At 42.8% G+C, this 13,765-nt stretch overlaps 1 protein-coding gene across 3 annotated transcripts in view; it reads right to left on the reverse strand.

The window, feature by feature from the left end:
• The window catches only part of FAM171A1 (family with sequence similarity 171 member A1), an 85,164-nt gene that overhangs the window by 21,478 nt on the left and 49,921 nt on the right, over positions 1–13,765 (reverse strand). For 2 of the 3 annotated variants that reach the window (XM_082193202.1, XM_082193203.1), the window contains 3 exons: positions 10,321–10,413; positions 5,092–5,250; positions 3,100–3,276 (listed from right to left, as the gene is read on the reverse strand). In XM_082193202.1, coding sequence (XP_082049328.1) covers positions 3,100–3,276; positions 5,092–5,250; positions 10,321–10,413 — 429 coding nt within the window. The remainder of the gene's footprint in view (positions 1–3,099; positions 3,277–5,091; positions 5,251–10,320; positions 10,414–13,765) is intronic. The other variant, XM_082193201.1, reaches the window with a different exon arrangement.

Consider the following 13,765-nt stretch of genomic DNA (forward strand, 5'->3'; position numbering starts at 1 on the left):
TCCCAAAGCGGTGCAGGTAAGCACCTTCAGTACACTAAGCCGGTGGGCAGCACCTTGGCATGCAAACGATCCATCACAATTACTATTGGATTAACTGGCGCTCGGTTTAGATTTACTCAGAGGGGGTCACAGTGGTCTATTTTGCATGAAATAGAGCTAAAAACACGGTTATGGTCCAGGATGTCGGCTAAGAGTTCAGGAAAAGGAGGATGTGAGCCAAGAATGCTACACAAGAAGCTGCATCTCGCGGAAACTGAAAAGGAAAGAGCACACAAGAGCAAAGCACGCAAATTCCCTTTCCTATCATGCAGACGCAGCCAATAAATGCTACTTCTGATACTGTTAAGTGCCTGCAAAAGTTTTGGAGCAGACGCACTGCTTCATTCTCAAGGGATGCATGTCTCAAAATGCCCTGCTGAAATCCTGTAACTTTTTAATATTGCAAATGTTCTGGGGGAGCAGGTGGGTTGCTCCACTTTAGTTGTGCTGTAGTGTGAGAGCACCCCTCCAGACAACGGCAATGCAACAACACTGAGGGAGTGTCGCAGAACATCTAATAAAGCAGAATGATGTGTGGACGGCCCAGTATAAAATAAACCACTAAAGCTCTATTATCGTGTTGCAGAACACACCTGCCAAAAGCGACAGCAGTCTGGAGGGGCTCCTAAGGATGTTGGCATAAAATGTATTCAGGGTGAGGCACAAGGAGCAATCCAGCAGCAACCCATTGTCCTTGGCCTGTTTGCATACAAGGCACAGCAAACACTGGCAAAGCTGCTTGAGCAGGAAGAGGAAAGGGAACAAGTCAAAAGGCCACTGATGGACTTCTAACAAACATCAGAAATAATTCACATTGCACTATAAGTCGGTGAATTTCATCGAGTCGTGGGAAATCTGGCGGGCTACCTTTCTATCTCCACCTGTACATTAACATCACAGGCTAATGGATGTATGCTTACTTTAGACCCTGAAAATCGAGGGCTTCCTTCAAAGGCGTGACAGTACATCCCACTAATGCATCTCTCTGCCTGCCATCTCCAGTAGAGGCAACTGCTGCAGATTAAGACATGGAGTGTATCTCCAGCTCGTGGAATAAACTTAGAAATGTCTCCAGGGCACAATTAGGCTGTTTAATTTTATCAATTATTCAAAAGGTGCCACTCCTTTAATTTAGTATGCTTTGCATCCAAGGCAGTTAAGTTTTGTTTGCAATGCTTCATTCTTGCTTGGAGTAATATGGCATATAAATGGATAATTGCAAAGTAAACGATCAGCGTGATTTATTATTATTTTTTGCTTTAATATAACAGTCCTAAGGACATTTATGTGGAAGAAAGAGCTATTGACTTCAGTGGATCTTCCTACATTGGGTTACAACACATGACACTTTCTGAGCACAGCAGCCCTAGTGATATGTGCCAATGCATGTCAATGATGTCGTCAGCTGCTTTCAGACTCTGGACTGAAGTGGTCCGACAAGTTGTCCTTCCTCTTTAGACGTGAGGAACCTCTGGCCCATGGGCTCAATTATACCCACAAAGTCTCTCCAATTGGCCTGGGAGGCCATTTTTGCCAAGTTACACCCACCTGCCCTAATCCTGATGTCACATATGACATATAAGATGTCACATGTCAGGCAGGTAAAGTCAAGGCTTGGCCGAATGGGTATTTTCAGTCATTGCTGATAAGTTGATAAAGCACAGGGGAAGAAAGTACTTGGGGACGAGCTTGGCAAAAAATTGGGGTGGAGATGTGAGCTGGCATATTTAACAGAATGGTACATAAAACTCTGCAATCTTGTGAAGTTAAATACGGTTATGCAGTCCATGAGTGTTGGACAAGGAAGATTTCAGGTGTTCAGAAATTTGAAGATGATTTTGGAATGCTAAGCAGGATATTATATTAGGAAATCCCTCCCCCTGTTTATCAACACTGGTAACTTAACAGTATATCTGATATGGTACTTTGTTTACTTCTGTGTTTATGCACTGTTTTGTTTGCAAACTGAAAAATCAGCTTTATATTTTTTTAAAAAAATTACAAATATTGAATTTTATGTCCTAATTCTTGAAATAAAATAATTGTATTCATAGCAAAGATGCTGCTCATTATTATTACTGCTGTTATTAAGAATATTACTCATAACTGTTGTCATATGTAATAAATTTATCACGATAAAATAAAAAGTGTCCCCATGCCATTGGAAACATAGGCCCCAAACCAGGGATGGTGACTCTCTAGGTATTGGACTTCTACTCCCATGAGCCTCTGCCAGTATGGTCAATGGTCAGGGATGATGGGTACTGAAGTCCAGTATTACTGGTACTGAGGTTAGCCACCACTGCCCTAAATTAATGTGAATATGGCTAAATTTGCCAAGGACTGTTCTATCCGTATTTGCTGAAACAGATGTTTAAATACCAGATGAGGAAATTCCCTTCATTCAGCTTACCAACTGCATACTATTTACAGCTGCACATGTAGCATTTTTTAAAAATACTCAGCAGGGAGCAATATATAAAGCAGATAACCAGAGGAGCGAGAGATTTAAGTGCCTGGCCACTGTGACTTAATGATCTAATTCAGAAAGCCTCTTTCCTCGCAATCATTTGCAAATGTATGTGCCAACCTTTTAAACAGGATACAGGAAAAGGTGGACTGCTACTTGCAGGAAATAAACCAGGCAAGTATGAGTCAATTTTCTGTCTCCCTTCACAGAAGTAAAAATGACAATCTTGAATCGTAAATGAAAACTGAAGTAAATGGCCTCTTGAATTAATGGATTCTACATACTGGAATTAAACTAAAAGAGAGCCAAAATCCAACTGGCAAACAACAATAAAGGCAGTGTCACGCTTGGCTTTGTGAAACACAAAATGACAAATCTCACTTCTCCAGGAGGCTCCCTTAAAAATTCTACCCCAAACTGTAAAATAAGAACCGCAAAGGAGAATTCTCATAATCAAGCAACAACAAATCATTCTTGAACCATCATGAATAATTGCCTCTCATTACTCTTCAGCTGTGTTTCAACCTGAGGTTGTGAATTATCTAATGACGTGTTTGAAAATTGAGGATTAGTGACAAAAGGCTCCTTACCAAATTTTTGGTCAAACCTCCAAGCGGGCACATGGGTGCTATGCTTCAAGTTGTTGGTTGTAGGGAGAGGCACTGTTACATAGATGGGTCCATTCACTGGAACTGGAGTCCCATCGCTTCTGAGTAAGTGAACACTAACTGCAGTGACAGGAGTAAGATCATACCTAGTGTTATTTCCTGTAAGCAAATGAACAACAGTATGAAAATGCATAAAATATAACTTTCAAAGCCAATTAATACATAGAGTGATCACGTGAACACCCACTATTTTTTATTAACGAATCAGCTTCCTGCTACCTAAGGGTGGCATGACCAGGACACCACTTTGCAAAATTTAAAGCATATGAGGCAAGTTACAGGCAGTGGCAAAGCCAAAATGAACATTGCGTTAATGGTGTGATTAACAATCACAATGTGGTTTTTTAAAAAATAAAAAGGGCTAGTTCTTGGTAAAAATCCCCCTCTTCCCATGTGACATTAGAGGAAAAACCCTCAAATTGGCTTCATGATTGCAGCTGGAGATGGAAGGCTTAAACATCCCTATCCATATGGCTGAAGACTACCATCCCCACAATACCCAATTTTTACTTTTATTTTAGAAAGCTACAACGTGATTGCTAATCACATCATTAACTAATGTACAGTTTGGCCTTCAGCTCATTCCAATTCAACATTACAATCCTACAGAGGTTTTAACTTCCTTGTTTCAAATTGCTTAAGAGTTTGGCCACATGCCTCTCAGATGAAAGCACCACTGATTACATTGTCTTGCTATGTCCATCCCATACACCAACAGCTTGCTGGTGACAAAGAAAGTGGCAAGCGAAGGATGACAATGACAAGCAATTGTTGTTCCTGTCATCCTGCGGCGGCAATGCTTCCTCTGCATGTGGACATTTAGCAAATAAATCCAAGGTGTGAATTGAAAGTACTTTCATGCACATATGAATGGCCTGTCAGTTTCCCCATTCCGCTGCATCCCTTCACCTTGCCGTGATCCACGACCCAGAGACCATGCACTGTGCAACACAGGGGGTTCAGAGGATGATGAAGCTTCAGCTCTGGTCTTGGGAAAGAACAGTTAGGGCTGTCTTCCAGACCCCCCTGACTGAGACATGGCACCCGTCTCCCCAGCCTATCAGGATCCAAGTGCTGCAGAATATGGTGACAGCCCCTTAAAAGCCAGTCAGTTCATCTGGGAAGGTGGGGTGTACCGCATGACAGGTCCATAATACTTATAAGAAATTGGTTGTCGCTAGATCAGCGGTTATCCCCATATGTTGTTGGACTACAACTCCCATCATCCCCGAGCTCTGGCCTTGCTAGCTAGGGGTGATGGGAGTTGTAGTTCAACAACATCTGGGGACCCACAGGTTGAGAAAGGCTGCGCTAGATGCTTGCTGAGACATCAGCTTGCAGTGCAAGCTCAGCAGGACCCTGGGAGCTCTCCAAGGTCCTGTAGATACTTTGGGTGCCTTGCATTCCTGACTTGGCTTCTTGGTGGGACACTGTCCAGCTTCCCCTGTGAGCCTCAAGGTCTCTTAGGACAAGTTCCTGCAATGGCAGGAGTGCCTGCTAGGTGCCCTATCATTTCAACATTGATGCAGAGAACTAGATGCAGGCAGCCTTGAGGAAGGGAAGGGGAACAGGTCATTCTGACCAAGTATAAATTAAATGTAGGGTTTTGTTTTTATCCTTTGCACTTTAAAAGGCCGTAAATCAGGCCTGCACAGTCTGTGACCCATGAAGCAGAACAGCAGAGGGCTGAGTTCAGTTTGGTGGGTCACTAGCCTCACAGGACTGCTACAAATGATTTTGGGGGTTGGGGCATCCTTTTTTAAAAAAATAATAATTCAGGAAAAGAGTTAATACAGGCAGTAAATAACGGTACTAGTGACTACACAGAAATGGTACTATTCTGGTAATACTCGAACTAAACTAGTCCGATATAACTTAAAACATACTTTAATAATCACAAGAACAAAAGTTTACCAGTTCCATTGCCATCATATCCTTGTAAATAAGGAAAACTATCCACTTCCCAAGGTGAACTAGCTGAAGTAAGAAATGCTGTGAGGTCGCTAAAGCTGGTATTCTCTGGCAGTTTCAAGGCTCTCCTTTGAAAATGAACTTTGGGCTGGATCCGTGCACCTAGCAATAAGCAAAGGAACAGAGCAGCTAAGCAAATGAATGTGACAATAGCCATCTACATGAAGCAAGTTTTCTATAAATGCAATTATAACTTTAGTAGCAAAGCCATGATATCCCCCATATTCCCCACAGGATTACATTTATGATACCGATGGGAGATAGCCAGCATTCATGGTTTGCTTAATTTAATGGATTCCAGTGAAAGCAAACAACGCCAGCAGCAATTACCATTCGACAATTAAGCAAGCAATAAGTGATACAAGATCCCAATGGTTAATTCAGCTAGGATGTTTGGCTATTTCATCTAAAAGGAAGCCACCTTCCCTCTTCAAAGTCAAAATGTACCTTTAACGGTGCAGTCCTATGTATACCTTCTCAGAAGCAAGTTCCATTGCATTCACTGTTAAATGTGCCCAAGATTGCTGTCTAAAGTTATCTGCAGCAGGAAACGGCTACTTGTGTTAGTCCATGTAAATCCTGAACGTGAGCAAACGATCAGGCACACAGAAGTAATGTGACAGGGCAATTCAATTCAATGTACACCTGCAGAGTACATTTAAAACACAGAACTGCCATTCCCAGTGTTTCCTGCAAAGGAGGACTGTTAAACCTGGACGGTTAAGTCAAGTCAAAGGCAACTATGGGGTTGTGGTGTGGCACTCATCTTGCTTTCAGGCTGAGGGAGCCGGCGTTTGTCCACAGACAGCTTTCCGGATCATGTGGCCAGCATGACTAAACTGCTTCTGGTGCAGCGCAACACTGTGACGGAAGTCAGAGCACATGGAAATGCCGTTTCCCTTCCTGCCACAGTGGTACCTATTTATCTACTTGCACTTGTGTTTTTTTGAATGGCTAGGTTGGCAGGAGCTGGGACAGAGCAATGGGAGCTCACCCCGTTGCAGGGATTTGAATTGCTGACCTTCTGATCAGCAAGCCCAAGAGGCTCAGTGGTTTAGACCACAGTGCCACATGTGTGGGGGGGGGCTCATTTGTTCTCCAGGTGTTCACTTGCTTTCTCTCTGGCTCTGTGCCTTACACTCCCTCCAAAGGCCACACGCAGGCCCTGCTCCATGCTTTTGTTCAGCTAGAATATGCCACTAAACTGCAATAATGCAGGAGGAAGTTACGTGAGGGCTGCATGCATGTGTGTATGCAGAAATCTCTGACTTTTGAATGGCTTAAGTACAGCCTATGGTCCACCCAATGTTGCCTATGACCCCAGCCACCACTGGCATTGAGGCCCCAGGAGGATGCCTCTTGAGGGAATGTGAACATAGGGAAAGCATTGCACCACTGGCCTGCAGCATCTCTCTGCTTGAAGAAAGTTCCAGAGTGGAATCATGTCCAGAGAAACCATTATGGTCCTCCCCAGGTTTCTGAATTAAATTCCTGCTACTTTATAGTCACTGAAGCAAGGCAGTAGTTCCAGAAAGCCAGGAGTGCAGGAGTCTTTGCTGGCTCAGGTGTCAAGAAAAGAGCTATCACCTCAAACCTCCATCCTCCGGGTCTAGAGCAACTTGGTTTGATGCTGTTGAGTTCAAACAATCTGCCCGTCGTATACCAAGCCTCCACCCCTGTGGAAATCCCCTGTAGGGGAAGCCGTCTTCTAATGATTTATGCTTTCCTTGAACTCTCAACCAACAATGAACTTTTGTTCAAAGCCACTTAATGGGATTGGAGGGTTTGGAGTCTTGGAAGGATTAGAGACAGCTTCATGTAGTATTTATCATTTCAGGTCCCATTAGGTATCTGCTTCTGAAGCCAAAAGCACTTCTCCACAAATTTGTACCATTAACAAAGCTTTGCAGCAAACACAGCCAGGTCCCATCTGCAAGCTTTTGCATAACATGCAAATGAAGATTTAAAACAGCTGTTACTGTATTCCCAAGAGCTTCTTTTTCAATACATGGAGTGTACTTAAAGAAAACAAAAAAAACCCTGCCAATCAAGGATTAACTCCTTATTACAAGGTATGGTATGTGGTTCTAGGGTGACCAGCTATATTGCTTTGGGGTCCTCATTCAATACATCTAGCTTTAAATCTGTGTAAAAATGAGTTAAGGAATCATAATTTTAATGCCTACTCAAAAGATGAGCTTTACTTCCAACAGCTTTCTGTCATTTACACTAGTTTCATAACTGAATGCTTCCCCCAAATGTAATAATAATAATAATAATAATAATAATAATAATAATAATAATATATTTATACCCAGCCCATCTGGCTGGGTTTCCCCAGCCACTCTGGGCAGCTTCCAACAAAATATTAAATTACAGCAGTCTGTCAAACATTAAAAGCTTCCCTAAACAGGGCTGCCTTCAGATGTCTTCTAAAAGTTTGGTAGTTGTTGTTCTCTTTGACATCTGGTGGGAGGGCGTTCCATAGGGAGGGCACCACTACCGAGAAGGCCCTCTTCCTGGTTCCCCGTAACCTTACTTCTCGCAATGAGGGAACCGCCAGAAGGCCCTTGGCACTGGACATCAGTGTCCGGGCAGAACGATGGGGGTGGAGACGCTCCTTCAGGTATACTGGACCAAGGCCGTTTAGGGCTTTAAAGGTCAGCACCAACACTTTGAATTGTGCTTGGAAACGTACTGGGAGCCAATGTAGGTCTTTCAGGACTGGTGTTATATGGTCTTGGCGGCCACTCCCAGTTGCCAGTCTAGCTGCTGCATTCTGGATTAGTTGTAGTTTCCAGGTCACCTTCAAAGGTAGCCCTACATAGAGCACATTGCAATAGTCCAAGCAAGAGATAACCAGAGCATGCACCACTCTGGCGAGACAGTCCGTGGGCAGATAGGGCCTCAGCCTGCGTACCAGATGGAGCTGGTAAATAGCTGCTCTAGACACAGAATTGACCCGTGCCTCCATGGACAGCTGTGAGTCCAAAATGACTCCCAGGCTGCGCACCTGGTCCTTCAGGGGCACAGTTACCCCATTCAGGACCAGGGAGTCCTCCACACCTGCCCGCCTCCTGTCCCCCAAGTACTTCTGTCTTGTCAGGATTCAACCTCAATCTGTTAGTCGCCATCCATCCTCCAACTGCTGGTAATCACCAGGGACTGGGAATCACTAGGGACATAGCCTTTTCAGTAGTGGCACCCCAATTGTGGAACAACCTTCCCAGGGAGGTACGACTGGTGTCATCTAGTGTTCCCATATTTTGAAGATCAAAAAAGAGGACACTATGACAGCCATTCAAAGCAAATAAATGCAATTTGTCTCAAATTTTACCCCTGAAAAAGTGGATGTGTCCTGGAAAAAGAGGACACATAGGACCTTAAACTTAGCAGTCTTTTCAGCTCCAAGTGAAAACCTTTCTGTTCATTCAGGCCTTTCAAATATTCAGTGTAGTCTGGGCCTTTCACTTCTAAAATCTGTTGACTTAACTTAGGATGCCTGGTGAATTTTGTTTTCATTGTTATTTATGATGCTTTTGATTCTTTGTCTTATTTGTATTCAAATTGCTCTCATACCTATTCTTTTTCCTACCTATTTATTTGTAAGCCACTCAGAGAAATTTATGTTACGGGGAGAGATACAAATGCCGCAAGTGACCGCTAAGGCGACTAAGTGCTTTCTGCCCGCAATAAAAATAAATTCATATCCAGTTATGTACTCAGAACCAGAGCTTGCAGTACAAACTTACGCCTACTCAAAATAAAGCCTTACTGTGTTCAATGGGGCTTACTCCCAGGTAAGGACAAAATGTTGTGAGGGTAAAATGGAGAGGGGGGAGACCCTTGTATGCCGTATCGAGCATTTCCTTGGAGGAAAGGTGAGATATAAATGTAATAATAAAGTAAACTAAATAATAAACACTTTTCACTTAGAACAACAGCAATGTATTGGAACAATTATAGCAGCTTTCTGAAACACAATGCGGGCACAAACCACAGACAGCTGCTGAATCTGGGATCACTATCAGGGCACCTTTGGGTTCAATGAAGCCCCCGGGGGCTTGCAAAGCCCCTGAGCCTCTCCCTGGCACTCACCGTCCCTTTTGTCAGGAGGTGGCAAAGGCAGCTGGCAATCCAAGACATTTCTCAAATATTAAGAGGTCCCCTTTTAAAGCAGTCGAAGGCAAATTGAAGGTAGCATTTTTTATTTTTGCATATTAGCGAAGTTAACTATGAGAAACCCTGGAACATGCATAGCTCCCCCATGTTGTACAATACATAGTGATATTTGCTCTACCTCAGGGATAGCTCTGCTCAGTCATAAATCTCTGCCTGTGCTGCTTTGCATATGCATATGGATGAGTATCCACAACAAAAACAAAAGCAGCAGAGTAACGCAGAATAATTTTATTATCTCAGACGACTCATTGCAAAAGAAAAGAAACCTCTCCAAGAATCCTCAGCTGCAGCTTAGACAATTCATGCTGTGGAACAGAAGCACAGTTTTGGCTCCTTCAATACAGGATGTACAAGGTGATGGGCTGTGGCTTCAGGCCATAACAGCAGTACAGACGTAAACCGGTTCCACTGCCATGGTTCCTTTCCCTCAAGGAATTGTGGGATCTCTTTTAAGACAGAATTTTCAGCACCATCACAAAACTACAATTGCTACAGACAGCAACTGTCAACTTTAAAGAATTTACAGCTGTGAAATGTGCATGCGTAATCCAAAACCACTAATAAAGTCGGCTTTTTTTCTCAGAGAGTGCTTTATTCATATGCAGATTATGCATATGTCATTAATCAAGCAACCCAATCTCCTGCAATTTATCTGTATTATTTGTCACCTACTATGAAAACCTCAGGGTGTTCAATTCCATCTTGGGAGATGCACAACTTAAAACTTGCTTTATAAAGAGCAAATATCTGTTTTTAAAGGGATGAGTTGTTCACGTGAGTTGCATCCTAGGAGCCAGGCATAAGAAATTATTAGGTAAGGGCAGTAGAGGCTTCTACTGGCTCTCTAGATCACCTAATTCAGCTCAGCTAACACACCTTCCTGCCACCATCAGGATGTCAAGGTGGGAAAAGGCTAAAGTCCTAGCTCTAGCTGTGGGACAGGTAAAAATTATTATGACAAAGCAAAGAAAGTCCCTTTGCACCACATACCTTGAAATCCTGAGACTATCTGTACAACATCTTCATATACCATTAGAGTAGCTGAACGTTCAGGAAGAAGGCCAAGACTTAGAGAAGAAAACACTGTGGAAGGGAAATTGGTTAAGTACAATATAAAGTAATATTGAAAGAACTTTCCTCCAGATCCCCAATCTTTCAAAGTATACCAACTAATGCCTTTTTTAGGTAATGCATTTGTTTTCTGAACTACTGCATCTACTAAATATGTCACATGCATTGGCTTCAATAACTTTTGTATGCAGGAGTTTGTACATTATGTGTCCACAAGTAGAAGATCAACTTATACAGCAAGAATGAAAGAATCCCAATGTATAGGAAGAGGAATGATGAACATTCCACAAGCGGTACACCACACGTGATCACTTTTTTAAATGCATGATGGGAAATACAGTCTCATTGTCCCCTTGAAAAAGACTTGAAAAGTTTACATGGCAGATTTGGTCTATATAAGGATCTAGCTCAGCAATCCCTGGTGTCCTCAAGACTAGAGTCTCCGAAACTTGGGTCTTCAGCTGTTTCTGAACTACAACTCCCATCATCCCTAGCTGGCAGGACCAGTGGTCTTGGATGATGGGAATTGTAATCCCAAAACAGCTGCAGACGCACGTTTGGGAAATCCTGCTCCAGATATTACTGGGCTTCTGCTCCCTTCAGTCCCAGCCAGCATGGTCAATGGTCAGAGGTGATGGGAGTTGTAGTCCAAAAACATCTGGAGAGCTGTCACCCTACCCAGTCTTAAATGCAAGTTGTACTGGAATTCAGATTCAGTGGATACAGCACAATTTTTCTAAAAATAAGAACAGAATTCAAAATCTAAGGAAATATTGTAATTAACAGAGTTCATTAAAATTTTGCATCAAATTAAATGTTTCAGTTCCTGTAACTCCAAATGTAGAAAGAAAGAAAAACATTTTTTCCAGAAGATGGGGGCACACCCTCCAAATCTGAGGTGTTGTTTAACAGATTTTTTCCCCCAGCAAACAAAGGAGCTTGGTGTAAATACAGTGGTACCTCGAGTTACATACGATTCAGGTTACATATGCTTCAGGTTACAGACTCTGCTAACCCAGAAATAGTGCTTAAGGTTAAGAACTTTGCTTCAGGATGAGAACAGAAATCGTGCTCCGGCAGCACGGAAGCAGCGGGAGGCCCCATTAGCTAAAGTGGTGCTTCAGGTTAAGAACAGTTTCAGGTTAAGAATGGACCTCCAGAACGAATTAAGTACTTAACCCGAGGTCCCACTGTACCACTAAGTATTAATCTGCAAGGCGATCTGTATCTTTCAAAAGTCAGGAGCAGTTTCCCTGAATTCAAAACATTCTTCATGAAGCTGGGGAACTACTAGTTGTATTTAAAATAGCAGGAGATACCCGTCAGAAGTCATGTAAACATTATATGTATAAAGAATTTCTTCTAGTACTGCTATAACCACATTTACATTTGAGAATGCTCTGCTAAGCATTAATAAATTCACACTATAAATCAGAATCTTCTCAAATTTCAGCTGTTCCATCACAATAACTTCTTTGCTCATACTAAAAGCATATATCGGGCATAATGTACTACAAGGAGAATGAATTGTGGAATAGGTAGCTCTGAAGGATAGAAATATAAGAATTTATTTCTTTTTTGCACCTAATTTTTACTGGTAAGAATTAAAGCCAATGCAATTCAAATAGCTTGAAGAAATGAAGACTATGTACCAGTGCAGTTCCCAATTAATCAGCAAATCAAAACAAGCACAGCCTATGAATGTTCCTGAGATTTTGACTCCTTTTTGACAGTTTATTAGCTATTTGTAAACATTAAAGGTAAAGGTACCCCTGCCCGTACGGGCCAGTCTTGACAGACTCTAGGGTTGTGCGCTCATCTCACTCTATAGGCCAGGAGCCAGCGCTGTCCGCAGACACTTCCGGGTCACGTGGCCAGCGTGACAAAGCTGCAACTGGCGAGCCAGCACCAGTGCTGCACACGGAAATGCCGTTTACCTTCCCGCTATAAAGCGGTACCTATTTATCTACTTGCACTTAAGGGTGCTTTCGAACTGCTAGGTGGACAGGAGCTGGGACCGAACGACGGGAGTGCACCCCGCCACGGGGATTCGAACCGCCGACCATGTGATCGGCAAGCCCCAGGCGCTGAGGTTTTACCCACAGTGCCACCCGCGTCCCATTTGTAAACATTAATATACAATAATTAAAAATCACATTTTTTTGTCTTCATATTATTAAGTTTCACAAATAACAGCATGTCCCATAGAACACATCTGGTAAAAAGTCTGGTGTTTTTTTATTTTTACTTCCAAAATAATCTTAACACAATAACCTTAACAAACAAGAAAGAAAACACAACAAAACATGTTAACTACATGCTTATATAAATAGCACAGCTGCATAATTGCACCGTTACCAATCCATTGCATGGTTATAGTATACTTTAAAATATTTAAGGCACATTGTGTATATTATTAGAGATCTTAAATTACTCTAAATCGCTGAAAAGTGTGCTTCCGTATTTGGATTTAGAGCATTATTTTTGCAAAAACAAATGGAGACCATTTTGCTGTAGATTTGTTCCAACTTTGTCTTCTTTCATTTATTCTTGTGTAGGGTACTAATGCGATCATGAGTGAAAAGCCCCACATTTTATATTTCCATTCCCTTAATGTGATTATTAGGGCTGCCCCAAAACATTTTTTCCACCTGGCACAAAGGACAAGATGCTGTCTGCTTCATTCTGCACCCGGAAGCCAACTGGACAGGCAGGCGAATGTTACTTTAACACCAGTGACAGAGTAGCATCCACCACACCTGAAGGCAGCAGGAAAGTTTAGTGGGTGCAGAACAGCCCACATGGTTCATCACACAGCTCTTTCCTCCCAGTTCCTCAACCTCATTCCCTGCCCACCTCCTCCCAGTACCTGGGAAGAATGGGATATAAATATACTACTACTACTGTCCTGAATTATGGTGCTGGAGGAGACTCTTGAGAGTCCCATGGACTGCAAGAAGATCAAACGTATCCATTCTTAAGGAAATCAGCCCTGAGTGCTCACTGGAAGGACAGATCGTGAAGCTGAGGCTCCAATACTTTGGGCACCTCATGAGAAGAAAAGACCCTGATGTTGGGAAAGATGGAGGGCACAAGGAGAAGGGGACGACAGAGGATGAGATGGTTGGACAGTGTTCTCGAAGCTACAAACAAGAGTCTGACCAAACTGCGGGAGGCAGTGGAAGACAGAGGAGTGCCTGGCGTGCTCTGGTCCATGGGGTCACGAAGAGTCGGACACAACTAAACGACTAAACAACAACAACAACTGTCCTGGTTACTATATGGATTAGTTGTTGGACAGTCTGGGACAACCTTCCTCAACCTTGTGCCCTTCAGAAGTTGAAGGACTCCAACTCCCATTAGC

This window comes from Podarcis vaucheri, assembly GCF_965113315.1.
Source record: "Podarcis vaucheri genome assembly, chromosome: 12".
Taxonomy (NCBI): domain Eukaryota; kingdom Metazoa; phylum Chordata; class Lepidosauria; order Squamata; family Lacertidae; genus Podarcis; species Podarcis vaucheri.